Below are 14,276 nucleotides of genomic sequence, written 5' to 3' on the forward strand. Positions count from 1 at the left end.
TAATTAACAAAGCTATCCTAATTAACAAAGCTATCCTAATTAACAAAGCTATCCTAATTAACAAAGGTATCAAAACAACAAAGCTATCCTAATTAACAAAGCTATCCTAATTAACAAAGCTATCCTAATTAACAAAGCTATCCTAATTAACAAAGCTATCCTAATTAACAAAGGTATCAAAACAACAAAGCTATCCTAATTAACAAAGCTATCCTAATTAACAAAGGTATCAAAACAACAAAGCTATCCTAATTAACAAAGCTATCCTAATTAACAAAGGTATCAAAACAACAAAGGTATCCTAATTAACAAAGCTATCCTAATTAACAAAGCTATCCTAATTAACAAAGCTATCCTAATTAACAAAGGTATCAAAACAACAAAGCTATCCTAATTAACAAAGCTATCCTAATTAACAAAGGTATCAAAACAACAAAGCTATCCTAATTAACAAAGGTATCAAAACAACAAAGCTATCCTAATTAACAAAGGTATCAAACCAACAAAGGTATCATAATCAACAAAGGTATCAAAACAACAAAGGTATCCTAATTAACAAAGCTATCCTAATTAACAAAGGTATCAAACCAACAAAGGTATCATAATCAACAAAGGTATCAAAACAACAAAGCTATCCTAATTAACAAAGCTATCCTAATTAACAAAGGTATCAAACCAACAAAGGTATCATAATCAACAAAGGTATCAAAACAACAAAGGTATCCTAATTAACAAAGCTATCCTAATTAACAAAGGTATCAAACCAACAAAGGTATCATAATCAACAAAGGTATCAAAACAACAAAGCTATCCTAATTAACAAAGCTATCCTAATTAACAAAGGTATCAAAACAACAAAGCTATCCTAATTAACAAAGGTATCAAAACAACAAAGCTATCCTAATTAACAAAGGTATCCTAATTAACAAAGGTATCAAACCAACAAAGGTATGCTAATTAACAAATATATCCTAATGAAGTATGTCCTAAGAGGATGGTAGGCATGCAGTTGATGTGTTTACTAATTCATAATAATCCCCATTCCTTTTGAAATAGACAAAGGTTCAGTGATAATGGCATCCCACCCCATCCTCTGTCTACCCAACACCTGCACACGCGCACACACAATAACAAGGCACTATTTTCGCCATGTTGTCTTCTCTTTCAGCCATTAGACAAGAAATTGGTCGAATCCATACATGTTAATCTGTGGACAAGAGGATGTGCTGGAGTATGAAGGATTAGAAGGTGTGCTGGAGTATGAAGGATTAGAAGGTGTGCTGGAAAGGAATGTTCTCAACATTTCTGTGCCGCTGCAGAAAGGTTGAGCCAACATTTGAGTCTGCTGTGCAGAACAGAAAGGTGAAGAAGAAGAAGAAGAAGTTGGAGAAAGAAAGTGAATGATAAAGAAAGGAATGGTTAAATGAACAAAGGATGGACGGAAGGATGGATAGACGCTTGCACCTTTTTCATTTTTTTCGTCCCCATTTCTGTGCATTTCGAGACAGTCCAGTTTGCAGCTCTCAGTCTGTTCTAAGTCTTACAATAGAAAATATTTTTATTTTCTTAAGTTTTTACTGTTTTATTATTATTGTTTTTTTAAACTGTGATTATTTTATTATTCTTACCATCATATATATATATATATAGAGAGAGAGAAGAGAGACAAAAGACAAACTGTTGTTCTTCATTGGCGGGTTCTAGAGGAAACTTACACACCAATTACATCAGCCTTTTATATTTGATAGGATTTACTTTATCCTTGGGTGTTTGACCAGCACGTATGGCACATACTATGCTTTAGTCACCTGACCTCAGTTTTTAAAAAGCTTGTTATCTGTTTACCAGTAACAGGGCAGTGTTCATTGGGCCCCAAATGGAAGAAAACTGACTAACAAACGAGTAGGGAGTACCGTTCTCCATTGTAAAACGTTTTTAAAATATGTTCCATTTTGTGCCCTAATAAACACAACCCCGGTGTATAAAAATCACTGTAATTTTGGGATCATTCAAAAAACGTACCAACAACTGTAAATTCACCATCTACGTATTCCCAAAATAGATCAAATGATCCCTAGGCTGCCCTTACGAAACCCATACAGTAGTCTATATCAGAGTTGTCAAACGCTAGTCTTCAACAAGGTCTGGAGGGCCGCAATGAAAATTTGTTACATTTCCTTGCTGTTAAAATTTCCACCCCCCCAAAAAAAATGGGCTTTGATGCTGCCATATTGTCTAGCTTTCATTTTGGTGATTATTAGCGAGTTGGACACAGTCAAGAAACAGTATGAATGTAGGTACATTATCATTTATACACAGTTTTGACTTGGTTTTAGTAATTTTTATATATCGAGTCCCCCCCCACCTAAAAAAATAAAAAATATGCCAAAAAAAATAATATTTGTTTTTACTCAAACCACCCCTCACGGGCCGGAACCCCTCACCCCTCACGGGCCGGAACCCCTCACCCCTCACGGGATTGGAACCCCTCACCCCTCACGGGATTGGAACCCCTCACCCCTCACGGGCCGGAACCCCTCTCGCCTCACGGGCCGGAACTCCTCACCCCTCACGGGCCGGAGCCCCTCACGGGCCGGAGCCCCTCACGGGCCGGAACCCCTCACGGGCCGTATGTTTGACACCCCATGGTCTATATGGTTTAGTCCGGTGTATTAACCATGCATTTTGTTTTTAAATTGGGTTTTCAAAATGGTGGTACATTTACAATGGTGGTTTGTTTTTTTGTGAATATCCTCCTTGCTATTTAAAGTAACTGTCCAGTTTTCAATGAAACATGACCTATAATTACAATATGAATGAAATACTTGAATTACAAAAAGCATGTTAAAAAGCAGCTTTTCTGTGTTGGAATGGTGTGGGCGTATCTTAACAACAGAATGGTGTGGGTGTATGCAGATCATTAAAAATATTCACGCAAGTAAACCGCTGATTGGCCAGCTCAGCCAATGAGGCAGGATGACATCATTCTCTATGAGGAAATAGCATTTTTTTATTCGATCTGTTTGAGATACAAGTTTGAGGTGGGTTTTTTTTTACTGTTTTTTTTCTCCAATTTATGCTTTGGCCACATACGAGTGTAGGATGAGTCATCAACATTATTTGGATATGATTTAACAGAAATGGACATTTAAAAGTGAGATTTTCACTGGACAGTTACTTTAAGGTTGAACTTGAATTTGATATGTGAAAATGGAGCCAGTTGCAAAATAAATTAAAAGTATACATAAATCAATTCAAAGGTTTTTTTGTGATGAAAGGAGAAAAAAAATATTGGGGGAAAATATGATTTAATATCGGTTGTGACATATTCACTTGACTAAGTTCTGAATTAAATTTTTAAAAAAATCAGAAAGTAAATTAATTTAAACCAAACCATAGACCTGTCTCCTGTCTACAGTATGGAGTGGTGTGTTGCATTCTTCAATTATTATGACAATAAAAAAGAAATAAAAATTCCATCGGATATTACAATTGTAAAAACAATATACAATGTACACGTACAGTGTAGGCTATACAAAACCTGATATAGAAGTTGTGCTTTTGTTCTTAAAATAGCTCTTGTAAAGAAATACCTGTTATATAGTTCTAGCATTACAGATTTATATTCACACACAGAAACCTCACACATGTAATAACTTAACTTTTTATTCAATTACATTTCTGTTAGAAACATTGTTAGCAATATTATCTATTTATTTTCTTGATTAAAAACAACTTGTGTGGTGAGCATCAAACAGAGCTTCACTGAAATACAGCTCCTCTTACTGCAAAGTACATTTTTTAATGTTTCATTCTCTGCACTGTTCTGCACACTCACAGTATGGTAAACCTAATGATTGACATTGTGTCTTTTGCCTGCCCACGTGTGCTACTGTCAAGTAAATCACATGATAAAACGAGGTGAAAAGGAGCCTGGAGTGCCACTGTCTGAAACCAATGTTTCATTATGACAATCAGTACCACTGAATATTGGGGGAAAGTGTTTTGATGTGGCACCTACTCCTGCTTGACCAGCTTATATTCCCGCTTGATCCTGGTGTAGGGACCGATGCTGTCATCAAAGACAAAGTCCCACAACACCCGGATCCAGGAAGTGTGCTGTGGTAGGGAGTCGTAGTACTCTGCTGCCATCTTCTTCACCTGGCACAGATAACAGATCAGTTAGAGGGGACTCTGTCAGCACGAGGAGCCAACATAAGTCATGTCAGACTGCAACATGTCAATTTATTATTTGAGATTGATAATGAATTGTAATTCCTAGGGAACAGCAAATATCACTAGGGCTTGTCATTTAGGAGTATAATCAGCTTTCCCACAACTGACAAAAATGTATAGGAGGTGCACACATTTTCTGAGGACAAAGAAAAATAACCACAAAAGTTGACTTTAGAGTGCTTGTTTGTAGAGGATAGAAAGTGTAAAAAGATCCTATTTGTCTCAGGCATTACACCAATAGTTAATGAGTTATGAATTCAGGCCAGTCTTTTAAGCAATACTTCCAGTTGAAACCAGTGGAGGCTGCTGAGGGGAGGACGACTCATAATAATGGCTGGAACGGAGCGAATGGAATGGCCTCAAACTATGTGTTTGATACTATTCTACTACTTCCGCATTACCACGAGTATGTCCTCTCCAATTAAGGTGCCACCAACCTCCTGCGGTTGAAACGCCTCTCTCATCTACTATCTGATGACTCTCCCATTGGGGATATTGTTTAGAGAATTATCTTGAGACAGACATCTGAAACCAGTGATCATTTCCCTTGGCCACTGATCAAGTAAGCCACATACAGGGGTACACATTTTTTTTTTGGGGGGGGGGGGTTGACCTAAAATCATGGTACAATATTGAGATTTAATATCAGATCTAAAATCATGGTAGTCCATTGAGATTTCAGGTTGGATTTACCTAAAATCATAGTTGACCTAAAAATGGTGGTCCGCTATCAACACTGTGTTTGAGATTTCAACTCACCTGAGGCAGCTTACTGCCAGGTATACTGGGGAAGTCATGGTGCTCCATGTGGTAACCCACGTTGAAGGTGATCCGGTTCAGTGAGCCGTAGTAGGAGTATGTCTCGTGGCCTTTCAAGAACATGTAGTGCTCCGCTATGAAGTGTCCAGAGATGGGATGTAGGCCCATGCATAAAATGGACCCTGCTATGAGGTAAACAATTGGCTTCGGCCCCCATAGGTAGAATATCACAAAGTTCACTGCAAATTGAACAGCGGCATTCATCATCTCTAGTCTGGAGACTGGCTTGGGGTTCACCACTAGAGGGCGCAGTGCGTAGAACAATGGCTGGAGGAAGAGCCACAGGACCTTCCGCAGGGGTGTGCAAAAGAACCAGCCCTCCGCGTCCGTGGGGATGTCCACATCTAGGCCGTCGCCACCCAGGTAGCGGTGGTGGTCGATGTGGTACTTCTTGAACGAGGCCGAGTAGGGCAGTCCAATGGGGAGGTTGGCCCATATGGCAAACCAGCGGTTGAGGCGCGCCAGCTTGTTGCCGAATGCAACGTTGTGGGAGATATCGTGAATGGCGAGGGTCAGCGAGTGGTTGATGCAGCCGCCGAAGCCGTATGACCAGAAGAACACCCACTTCCAGGGGAGGTCGTGGACCATGTAGCAGGCCAGAAGCTGGGTGAGAACCATCCCTGTCACCACCCACTTCAACTGGGGGTCAGGCCCCATCAGGGACTTGATCTCTGGGTATTTTGCTTAGGAGGACACAAAAAAAATAAAAAATAAGTCACAAGATTTTATTTTTCTAGGAAAGTCAGGTAAGAACAAATTCTTATTTTCAATGATAGCCTAGGAACAGTGGGTTAACTGCCTGTTCAGGGGCAGAACAACAGATTAGTATCTTGTCAGCTCGGGGGTTTGAACTTGCAACCTTCCGGTTACTAGCCCAACGCTCTAACCACTAGGCTACCCTGCCACCCCAAGATGAGACTCATTCAAAGTAAACACATTCTGACCCTGGTCAGTTTCGCTGCATTGTAACAGTTTCTATATAGTTTTTTTTTCTCTCACACAAGTTGATTCGAGGTTAGACATCAGATTGGTTCGTGCACTTATTTTCTCCTGTTCAGAATTGGACGAGCCCATTGGCTAATGCAAATTTGGTCTGCCGCATTGCTTTCACATCATTTGCATATCATCAGCATGCAAAATGTTCTGAATCAAATTTTATTAGTCACATGTGCCGAATACAACACGTGTAGACCTTACAGTGAAATGCTTATTTATGAGACCCTAACCAACAATGCAGTTTTTTAAAAATATGGATAATAATAAAAGTAGCAAGTAATTAAAGAACAGCAGTAAAACAACAATAGCAAGACTATATACAGAGGGGCAGAGTCAATGTGCGGGGGCACCAGTTTGTTGAGGTAATATGAACATGAAGGTAGAGTTATTAAAGTGACTATACATAGATGATAACATCAGGGTAGCAGCGGTGTATTAGAGGGTGGGGGCAATGCAAATAGTCTGGGTAGATATTTGACTAGATGTTCAGGGGTCTTATGGCTTGGGGGTAGAATCTGTTTAGAAGCCTCTTGGACCTAGACTTGGTGCTCCGGTACAGCTTGCCGTGCGGTAGCAGAAAGGACAGTCTATGACTAGGGTGGCTGGAGTCTTTGACCACTTTCAGGGCCTTCCTCTGACACCGCCTGGTATAGAGGTCCTGGATGGCAGGAAGCTTGACCTCAGTGATGGGCCGTACACACTACCCTCTGGTGTGCCTTGTGGTCAGAGGCAGAGCAGTTGCCATACCAGGTAGTGATGCAACCAGTCAGGATGCGGAGAGTAAGGAAACTCTGGAAAACAATATTGTATAGTGCCTTCAGAAAGTATTTAAACCCCTTGATTTTTTTTCCACAGTTGTGTAACAAAGTGGGATTAAAATTAATTGTCTTTTTTTCAAAGATCTACACAAAATACTTAAGACAAATTGGTAGAAAATATTTTTATATCTATTTTTATCTATTTTTATTAATTGAAAATGAAACACTAATATAGTTTGGTTAGATACAGTTGAAGTCTGAAGTTTACATAAACTGAGTTTAAATGTATTTGGCTAAGGTGTTTCACAATTCTTGTCATTTAATCCTCGTAAAAATTCACCGTCTTAGGTCAGTTAGGATCCCCACTTTATTTTAAGAATGTGAAATGTCATAATAATAGCAGAGAAAATTAATTATTTCAGCTTTTATTTCTTTCATCACATTCCCAGTGGGTTAGAAGTTTACATACGGTCAATTAGCATTTAGTAGCATTGCCTTTAAATTGTTTAACTTGGGTCAAACGTTTTGGGTAGTCTTCCACAACCTTCCCACAATAAGTTAGGTGAATTTTAGCCCATTCCTCCTGACGGAGCTGGTGTAACTGAGTCAGGTTTGTAGGCCTCCACGCTCGCACACACTTTTTCAGTTCTGCCCACAAATGTTCTATAGGATTGAGGTCAGGGCTTTGTGATGGCCACTCCAATACCTTGACTTTGTTGTCCTTAAGCCATTTTGCCACAACATTGGAATTATGCTTGGGGTCATTGTCCATTTGGAAGACCCATTTGCAACCAAGCTTTAACTTCTTGACTGATGTCTTGAGATGTTGCTTCAATATATCTACATAATTTTCCCTTCTCATGATGCCATCTATTTTGTGAAGTGTACCAGTCCCTCCTGCAGCAAAGCACCCCCACAACATGATGCTGCCACCCCCGTTCTTCACGGTTGGGATGGTGTTCTTCGGCTTGCAAGCCTCCCCCTTTTTCCTCCAAACATAATGATAGTCATTATGGCCAAACAGTTCTATTTTTGTTTCATCAGACCAGAGGACATTTCTCCAAAAAGTACGATCCGATTGTCCCCATGTGCAGTTGCAAACCGTAGTGTCGCTTTTTTATGGCGGTTTTGGAACAGTGGCTTCTTCCTTGCTGAGTGGCCTTTCAGGTGATGTCGATATAGGATTTGTTTTACTGAGGATAAAGATAGTCATGTACCGGTTTCCTCCAGCATCTTCACAGGGTCCTTTGCTGTTGTTCTGGGACTGATTTGCACTTTTCTCACCAAAATACGTTCATCTCTAGGAGACAGAACGCGTCTCCTTCCTGAGCGATATGACGGCTGCGTGGTCCCATGGTGTTTATACTTGCATACTATTGTTTGTACTGATGAACGTGGTACCTTCAGGCATTTGGAAATTGCTCCCAAGGATGGAGATCTACAAGTTTTTTTTCTGAGGTCTTGGCTGATTTCTTTTGATTTTCCCTGAGTTTGAAGGCAGGCCTTGAAATACATCCACAGGTACACCTCCAATTGACTCAAATGATGTCAATTAGCTTATCAGAAGCTTCTAAAGCCATGACATTTTCTGGAATTTTCCAAGCTGTTTAAAGGCATAGTCAACTTAGTGTATGTAAACTTCTGACCCACTGGAATTGTGATACAGTGAGTTATAAGTGAAATAATCAGTCTGTGAACAATTGTTGGAAAAATTACTTGTGTCATGCACAAAGTAGATGTCCTAACAGACTTGCCAAAACTATAGTTTGTTAACAAGAAATGTGTGGAATGGTTGAAAAACAAGTTCTAATGACTCCAACCTAAGTGTATGTAAACTTCCGACTTCAACTGTAAGTATTCAACCCCCTGAGTCAATACATGATACAATCACATTTGGCAGTACAATATTTGCCCATTATTCTTTAACAAATTCTTCAAGCTCTATCAAGTTAGTTATTGATCATTGCTAGACAGCCATGTTCCAGTCTTCCCATAGATTTTCAAGACGATTTGAAGTCAAAACGGTAACTACAGTAGGCCACTCAGGAACAGTCAATGTCATCTTGGTAAGCAACTCCAGTGTATAATTGGCCTTGCGTTTTAGGTTGTTGTGCGGACTCCCAGTATCTGTTGGAAAGCAGACTGAACCAGTTTTTGGCCTGTGCTTACTTCTATTACATTTATTTTCATCATAAAACAACTCCCTTTCCAATGACAAGCATACTCATAACATGATGCAGGCCACCACCATGCTTGAAAATATGGAGAGTGATACTCAGTGGTGTTGTTCTGGATTTATCCCAAACATAATGCTTTGTATTCAGAACAAAAAGTTACATTTCTTTGCCACATTTTTTGAAGTTTTACTTTAGTGCCTTGTTTTGGAAGGCTTCCTTTTCACTCTGTCATTTATGTTAGTATTGTGGAGTAACCACAATAGTGTTGATCCATCCTCAGTTCTTTTATCACCGTCATTAAACTCATAATAGTTCTAACTGGTTTTAAAGTCACCATTGGCCTCATGGTGAAGTCCCTGAGCGTTTCCTTCCTGTTGGTCAACTGAGTTAGGAAGGACTCCTGTATCTTTGTAGTGACAGGGTGTATTGATGCGCCATCCAAAGGGTCATTAATAACTTCACCAAGAGGTGCCCTTCTTTGCGAGGCATTGGAAAACCTCCCTGGTCTTTGTAGTTGAATCTGTGCTTGAAATTCACTGCTCGTCTGAGGGACATTGCAGATAATTGTATGTGTGGGGTACAGAGATGGGTTAGTCATTCGACTGAGGGACATTACAGATAATTGTATGTGTGGGGTACAGAGATGGGGTAGTCATTCGACTGAGGGACATTGCAGATAATTGTATGTGTGGGGTACAGAGATGGGGTAGTCATTCGACTGAGGGACATTACAGATAATTGTATGTGTGGGGTACAGAGATGGGGTAGTCATTCGACTGAGGGACATTACAGATAATTGTATGTGTGGGGTACAGAGATGGGGTAGTCATTCAAAAACATTTGTAAAAATATCTAAAAACATGATTCCACTTTGACATTGTGTGTAGATCAGTGACACAAAATCTACATGTAATCAATTTTAAATTCAGGATGTAACCCAACTAAATGTGACCAAAGTCAAGGGGTGTGAATACTTTCTGAAGGCACTGTACATGTCATAGTCAACCCATAGTCTCACCTACCTACAGTTCTCCCTTCCATTTTCCAACTTACAATTTATATGATTTGTCCACTATTTCATGCCTGGGAAATCAAATCATTCACAACTTTTGGGTGAACAGGTTCTCAGAAGCCCTTTTGATGATGTGACGGCAACTTTTACATTTCCTGCACTCATTGGTCCAATGACCCTTCAACTAACCACCTGCGATTTGTTTTAAATGCAAAATACACCCTTTACCACTGTCTAGCTGAGCTATTCTCTAAAAGTGTATTACAGTATATGGGAATTCATAATGTTGGGGCAAAACTAATGTATTTCTTTACTGCAATACAATTGTAAAAAAGTTTGCACCCCTTTCGCCCTCAGAACAGCCTCAATACGTCGGGGCATGGACATTCCACAGGGATGCTGGCCCATGTCGACTCCAATGCTTCCCCCAGTTGTGTGAAGTTGGCTGGATGCCCTTTGGGTTGTGGACCAAACAGTTGAGCATGAAAAACCCAACAGCGTTGCAGTTCTTGCCAGACACAAACCAGTGCACCTGGCACCTACTACCATACCCTGTTCAAAGGCATAATTCTGCTGTTATGCATCCACCCTCTGAATGACACACATACACAATCTATGTCTCAATTGTCTGAAGGCTTAAAAATCCTGTCTCTTCCCCTTCATCTACACTGATTGAAGTGGATTTAACAGGGGATATCAGGGGATCATAGCTTTCACCTGGATTCACCTGGTCTGTGTCATGGAGAGAGCAGGTGTTCATAATGTTTTGTACACTCAGTGCATATACAGTACAGTATATGGGTAATATTGATAAATTGATAAACAAGCAACAAATAAAAATGTGATTAAAATGAAAACCGAGATTACTGCATTAAAATATAAACTGGAGGCTATATAGGCCTATTTTAATCATATTTAAAAATATTTCATGTTCAATCAATTGAGTTCTATTTTGCTCCTTTTAGGCTATAACGTCATAATGTGTAGCCAAACATGATGTGCTAAATCGGTGATTTTAGGCATTTTGTTGGGTAAGCATTAGAATATGCCTTGTCAATATTTGCAGCCGTTGGTGGTAATATTTGTCTAGGAGCATATCTGTAGTCAGTATTGTGAAAGAATTCTAATGTTGAGGTAAGATTTGAATGAAGAAAGCTTATCCGAGAGCAAAGTTCCCTTTCTTTCGATCCTATCAGTATCACACGCTCCAACGAAGCGACCGTTTTCTCTGCGTAGTGTATTGGGAAACGCATGTTACATCGTCGACCATTGCAGGAAAGACGCATTGTTTAAAAAAAAACACTATTTCGCCTTAAATCACTATTGGGAAACCGGGCCCAGATTTGGAAGTAAACTTAATTGATTAAATTTAAAAACATGACTTTTCAAAATACTTGAAAGCATTAGAAAAGCAAAATTTCAATAAATACCCAAATGAGAGGTTGATCGATAAACAAAATAATTTAATGAAACAGAAAAGTACGCCTATGAATGTATGTATGTACGTAACAGTATGGCGTGAAGGAGCCAAAACACCCTGGCTAAGATACAATACCACCAGCAGCCGGCTGGCCACCTCTCTCATTGTGAGCCTAATTTCCTCAGTCTACAGTCCTGCTGGACAGCACAGGGTATCATAAAAACAAAAGCTTTTAATAATTTAGGAACCAAGCAACGGATCACAATTTGGCATTTTCATTCACGCCAATGGAACGATAAAGGGGAACACGCCCCTTTAAATACACATATGAATCATTGCAAAAAACATGTGTTTAAGTTAGATGACTTCAAGGATGAGCTCGAGAAAATGTTGATTGCTCAGATATTAGACCAATAAGACACTAGAATAAAATTATGTATTGGGTATCGTTCCACCTCAAAAAGCACAAGAAAGAGAATTGACACCCGCCATCTCAGATTGTACTGAAATAATTTATGTTGTTAGAAACAGATATTATTAGTATCCCCCTCTGACACGTACAGTGGTATGGATAATGTATTCCCAGTGGGTATTGGGTGATGTTTTTCTCTCTGTTCAAAGATGTGAGTCATTGAGGTTAAATCCCATCCTGCATCCAGATTCCAACCAATAGACAGTTCTGTTCCTGCTATTAGGTGCAAAAAGTTTGAAGAATGGAATGCTAATCCTATCTCTTCCTAAATACAGAAACAATTTCAGAACAATCTGAGATGTGGGATGTCATGGCTTGCTCAAATGACATGGAATGACCCTCTTGAAAAGCCAGATTTGTGGTGTCTTCAACATTACTACAGTGTGGGCATTACAGCTTTTGTATAATGATAGAGCATACCATCTGAATTCTGGATTGAAGGAATATAAATATAATTACCATATGACTTAATGGTTGGTGACTACTATCATGCTATCCTTTGCATCAGTGTTTGACATTGGGCCATTAGAGGGGAATGTGTCTTGTTACCTAGCAAAGTCAATGGGCTTAGTCAGCTGCGCCTGTTATTGTCACCATGTTGCCCATTGTTCTACACGTCAAAACGATCAAACGGGGGATCAGTTTACATCACAGGAGGTTAGTTGCATCGTAATTGGGCAAAACGGCTGTATTAATGGCTGGAGCAGAATAGTATCAAATTCAGCAAACATCATTTCCATGTGTTTGATGCCATTCAATTCACTCCATTTTATATAACTTTATTTATTTAGGGTCTTACGAAAGAGATCCACTGTTGATCTCTGTCAGCTTCGATTTTTACAAGTATCATAATGACAATACTGGCATTCACTTGGTTTCATTGTGCTTGTATTCACAAACACCTCTATTGTGTAAGCTGTTTTTATTACACAATATAATATTACAATATGAAAACATAAGAAACTAAAAGTAGGACAGGTGGTTTTGTTTTGCAAATCTAGTAGGCTGCTTTGTCTTGTGAAAAAAAAAATCGGAGTCCATATTCCCTTAAGTTTCAGCATTGGCAAATAGCCTAGTACTGTAGACTATCTCTGCAGTACATCATGGTGAATGAGTTGGGCTACTCCAATCAATCATATGCTGCTAGGGTGTTAAACTCCAGTTTCACTGCACGAGTGGTTGTGTAACCTTTATTTAACTAGGCAAGTCAGTTATTAAGATCAAATTCTTATGTACAATGACGGCATACACCGGCCAAACCCAGACGACGCTGGGCCAATTGTGCGCCGCCCTATGGGACTCCCAATCATGGCCGGTTGTTATACAGCCTGGAATCAAACCAGGATGTCTGTAGACATGGTTGCGACATTTCTGACAGGTAAGACGTAAGCTATTCATTTGAAAACAGGTAAAACCGGATACGATTTTAAAAGAAGACAAGCACTTTGTATTAGCAGTACAACTTTACTTTAAACAGTAGTTATTTCGTTTACGTTTTAAGGCAACAGCTTACCTAATATTTCTTTTCTTCGTGAAGTATGAGGCTGATCATTGTAGACCCATTCAAAGTCTCCTCGTTCACCTGTCTTATCCATTTCGATGCTCTTGATACCCGCGGGAGCGCAGTGGCTATGCGTGCCTCACCTACACACACTACTTTACAAACACACCCTCTCAACCGTAAAGGTGAAAGGTGTGCGACCAAAAAAGCTCCTCCCCAGCCGATAGTAATTATTGGGTGTTTCAAGTTGAAATATAGATATAACATATTGTTGCATAACTTACACTTTGTAAATGAATCTCAACAAGATGCATTAGTTGATTATACACGTGGATTGTAATACATTTTCACGAATCCTTTATTGCACAAACACATAAACAACCCCAATACATCAAATCAAATCAAACTTTATTTGTCATATGCGCCGAATACATGTGTAGACCTCACCGTGAAATGCTTTCGAACAAGCCCTTAACCAACAGTACAGTTCAATAAAGAGTTAAGAAAACATTTACCAAATAAAGTAAAAAAGTATATAAATTAACACAATAAAATAGCAATAACGATATACAGTGGGTACCGGTATCGAGTCAATGTGGGGTGGGGAGGGGGGGGTGTACAGGTAGGGGTGAAGTGACTATGCATAGATAATAAACAGCGAGTAGCAGCAGTGTACAAAACAAATGGAGGGGGGGGGGGTTGTCAATGTAAATAGTCCGGTGTCCGTTTGATTAATTGTTCAGCAGTCTTATGGCTTGGGGGTAGAAGCTGTTAAGGAGCCTTATCGATATTGTGACAATAAATTAAACTATATTCGATGTGAATTTGTTTGTGTATATGATGCATAGTGGATAAATGTTGAATGACTGACTGATCTACAAATAA

At 39.4% G+C, this 14,276-nt stretch overlaps 2 protein-coding genes across 4 annotated transcripts in view; one reads left to right on the forward strand and one right to left on the reverse strand.

The window, feature by feature from the left end:
* Positions 1-3,699, forward strand: part of LOC124001741 (ena/VASP-like protein) — a 73,604-nt gene extending 69,905 nt beyond the window's left edge. For 2 of the 3 annotated variants that reach the window (XM_046308766.1, XM_046308767.1), the window contains exon 13: positions 1,169-3,699. In XM_046308766.1, the coding sequence (XP_046164722.1) occupies positions 1,169-1,206 (38 nt within the window). In that variant the 3' untranslated portion in view covers positions 1,207-3,699. The remainder of the gene's footprint in view (positions 1-1,168) is intronic. The other variant, XM_046308768.1, reaches the window with a different exon arrangement.
* On the reverse strand, positions 3,651-13,583 carry degs2 (delta(4)-desaturase, sphingolipid 2). The gene is made up of 3 exons (XM_046308769.1): positions 13,404-13,583; positions 4,996-5,738; positions 3,651-4,161 (listed from the first exon to the last, which is right to left on the reverse strand). Exons 1-3 carry the CDS (start codon positions 13,483-13,485, stop codon positions 4,018-4,020), a joined length of 969 nt encoding a protein of 322 aa, XP_046164725.1. The 5' UTR covers positions 13,486-13,583; the 3' UTR covers positions 3,651-4,017.
* Positions 13,584-14,276: the final 693 nt, after the last annotated feature.

Source organism: Oncorhynchus gorbuscha, linkage group LG17 (assembly GCF_021184085.1).
Source record: "Oncorhynchus gorbuscha isolate QuinsamMale2020 ecotype Even-year linkage group LG17, OgorEven_v1.0, whole genome shotgun sequence".
Taxonomy (NCBI): Eukaryota; Metazoa; Chordata; class Actinopteri; order Salmoniformes; family Salmonidae; genus Oncorhynchus; species Oncorhynchus gorbuscha.

Coding starts and splice junctions, on each gene's coding strand:
- degs2 (XM_046308769.1), bottom strand. CDS start 13,485: ATGGATAAGACAGGTGAACGAGGAGACTTTGAATGGGTCTACAATGAT. Junction 5,739..13,403: donor ACGAAGAAAAGAAATATTAG/GTAAGCTGTTGC, acceptor TGTCCTCCTAAG/CAAAATACCCAGAGATCAAG. Junction 4,162..4,995: donor CTGGCAGTAAGCTGCCTCAG/GTGAGTTGAAAT, acceptor TATCTGTGCCAG/GTGAAGAAGATGGCAGCAGA.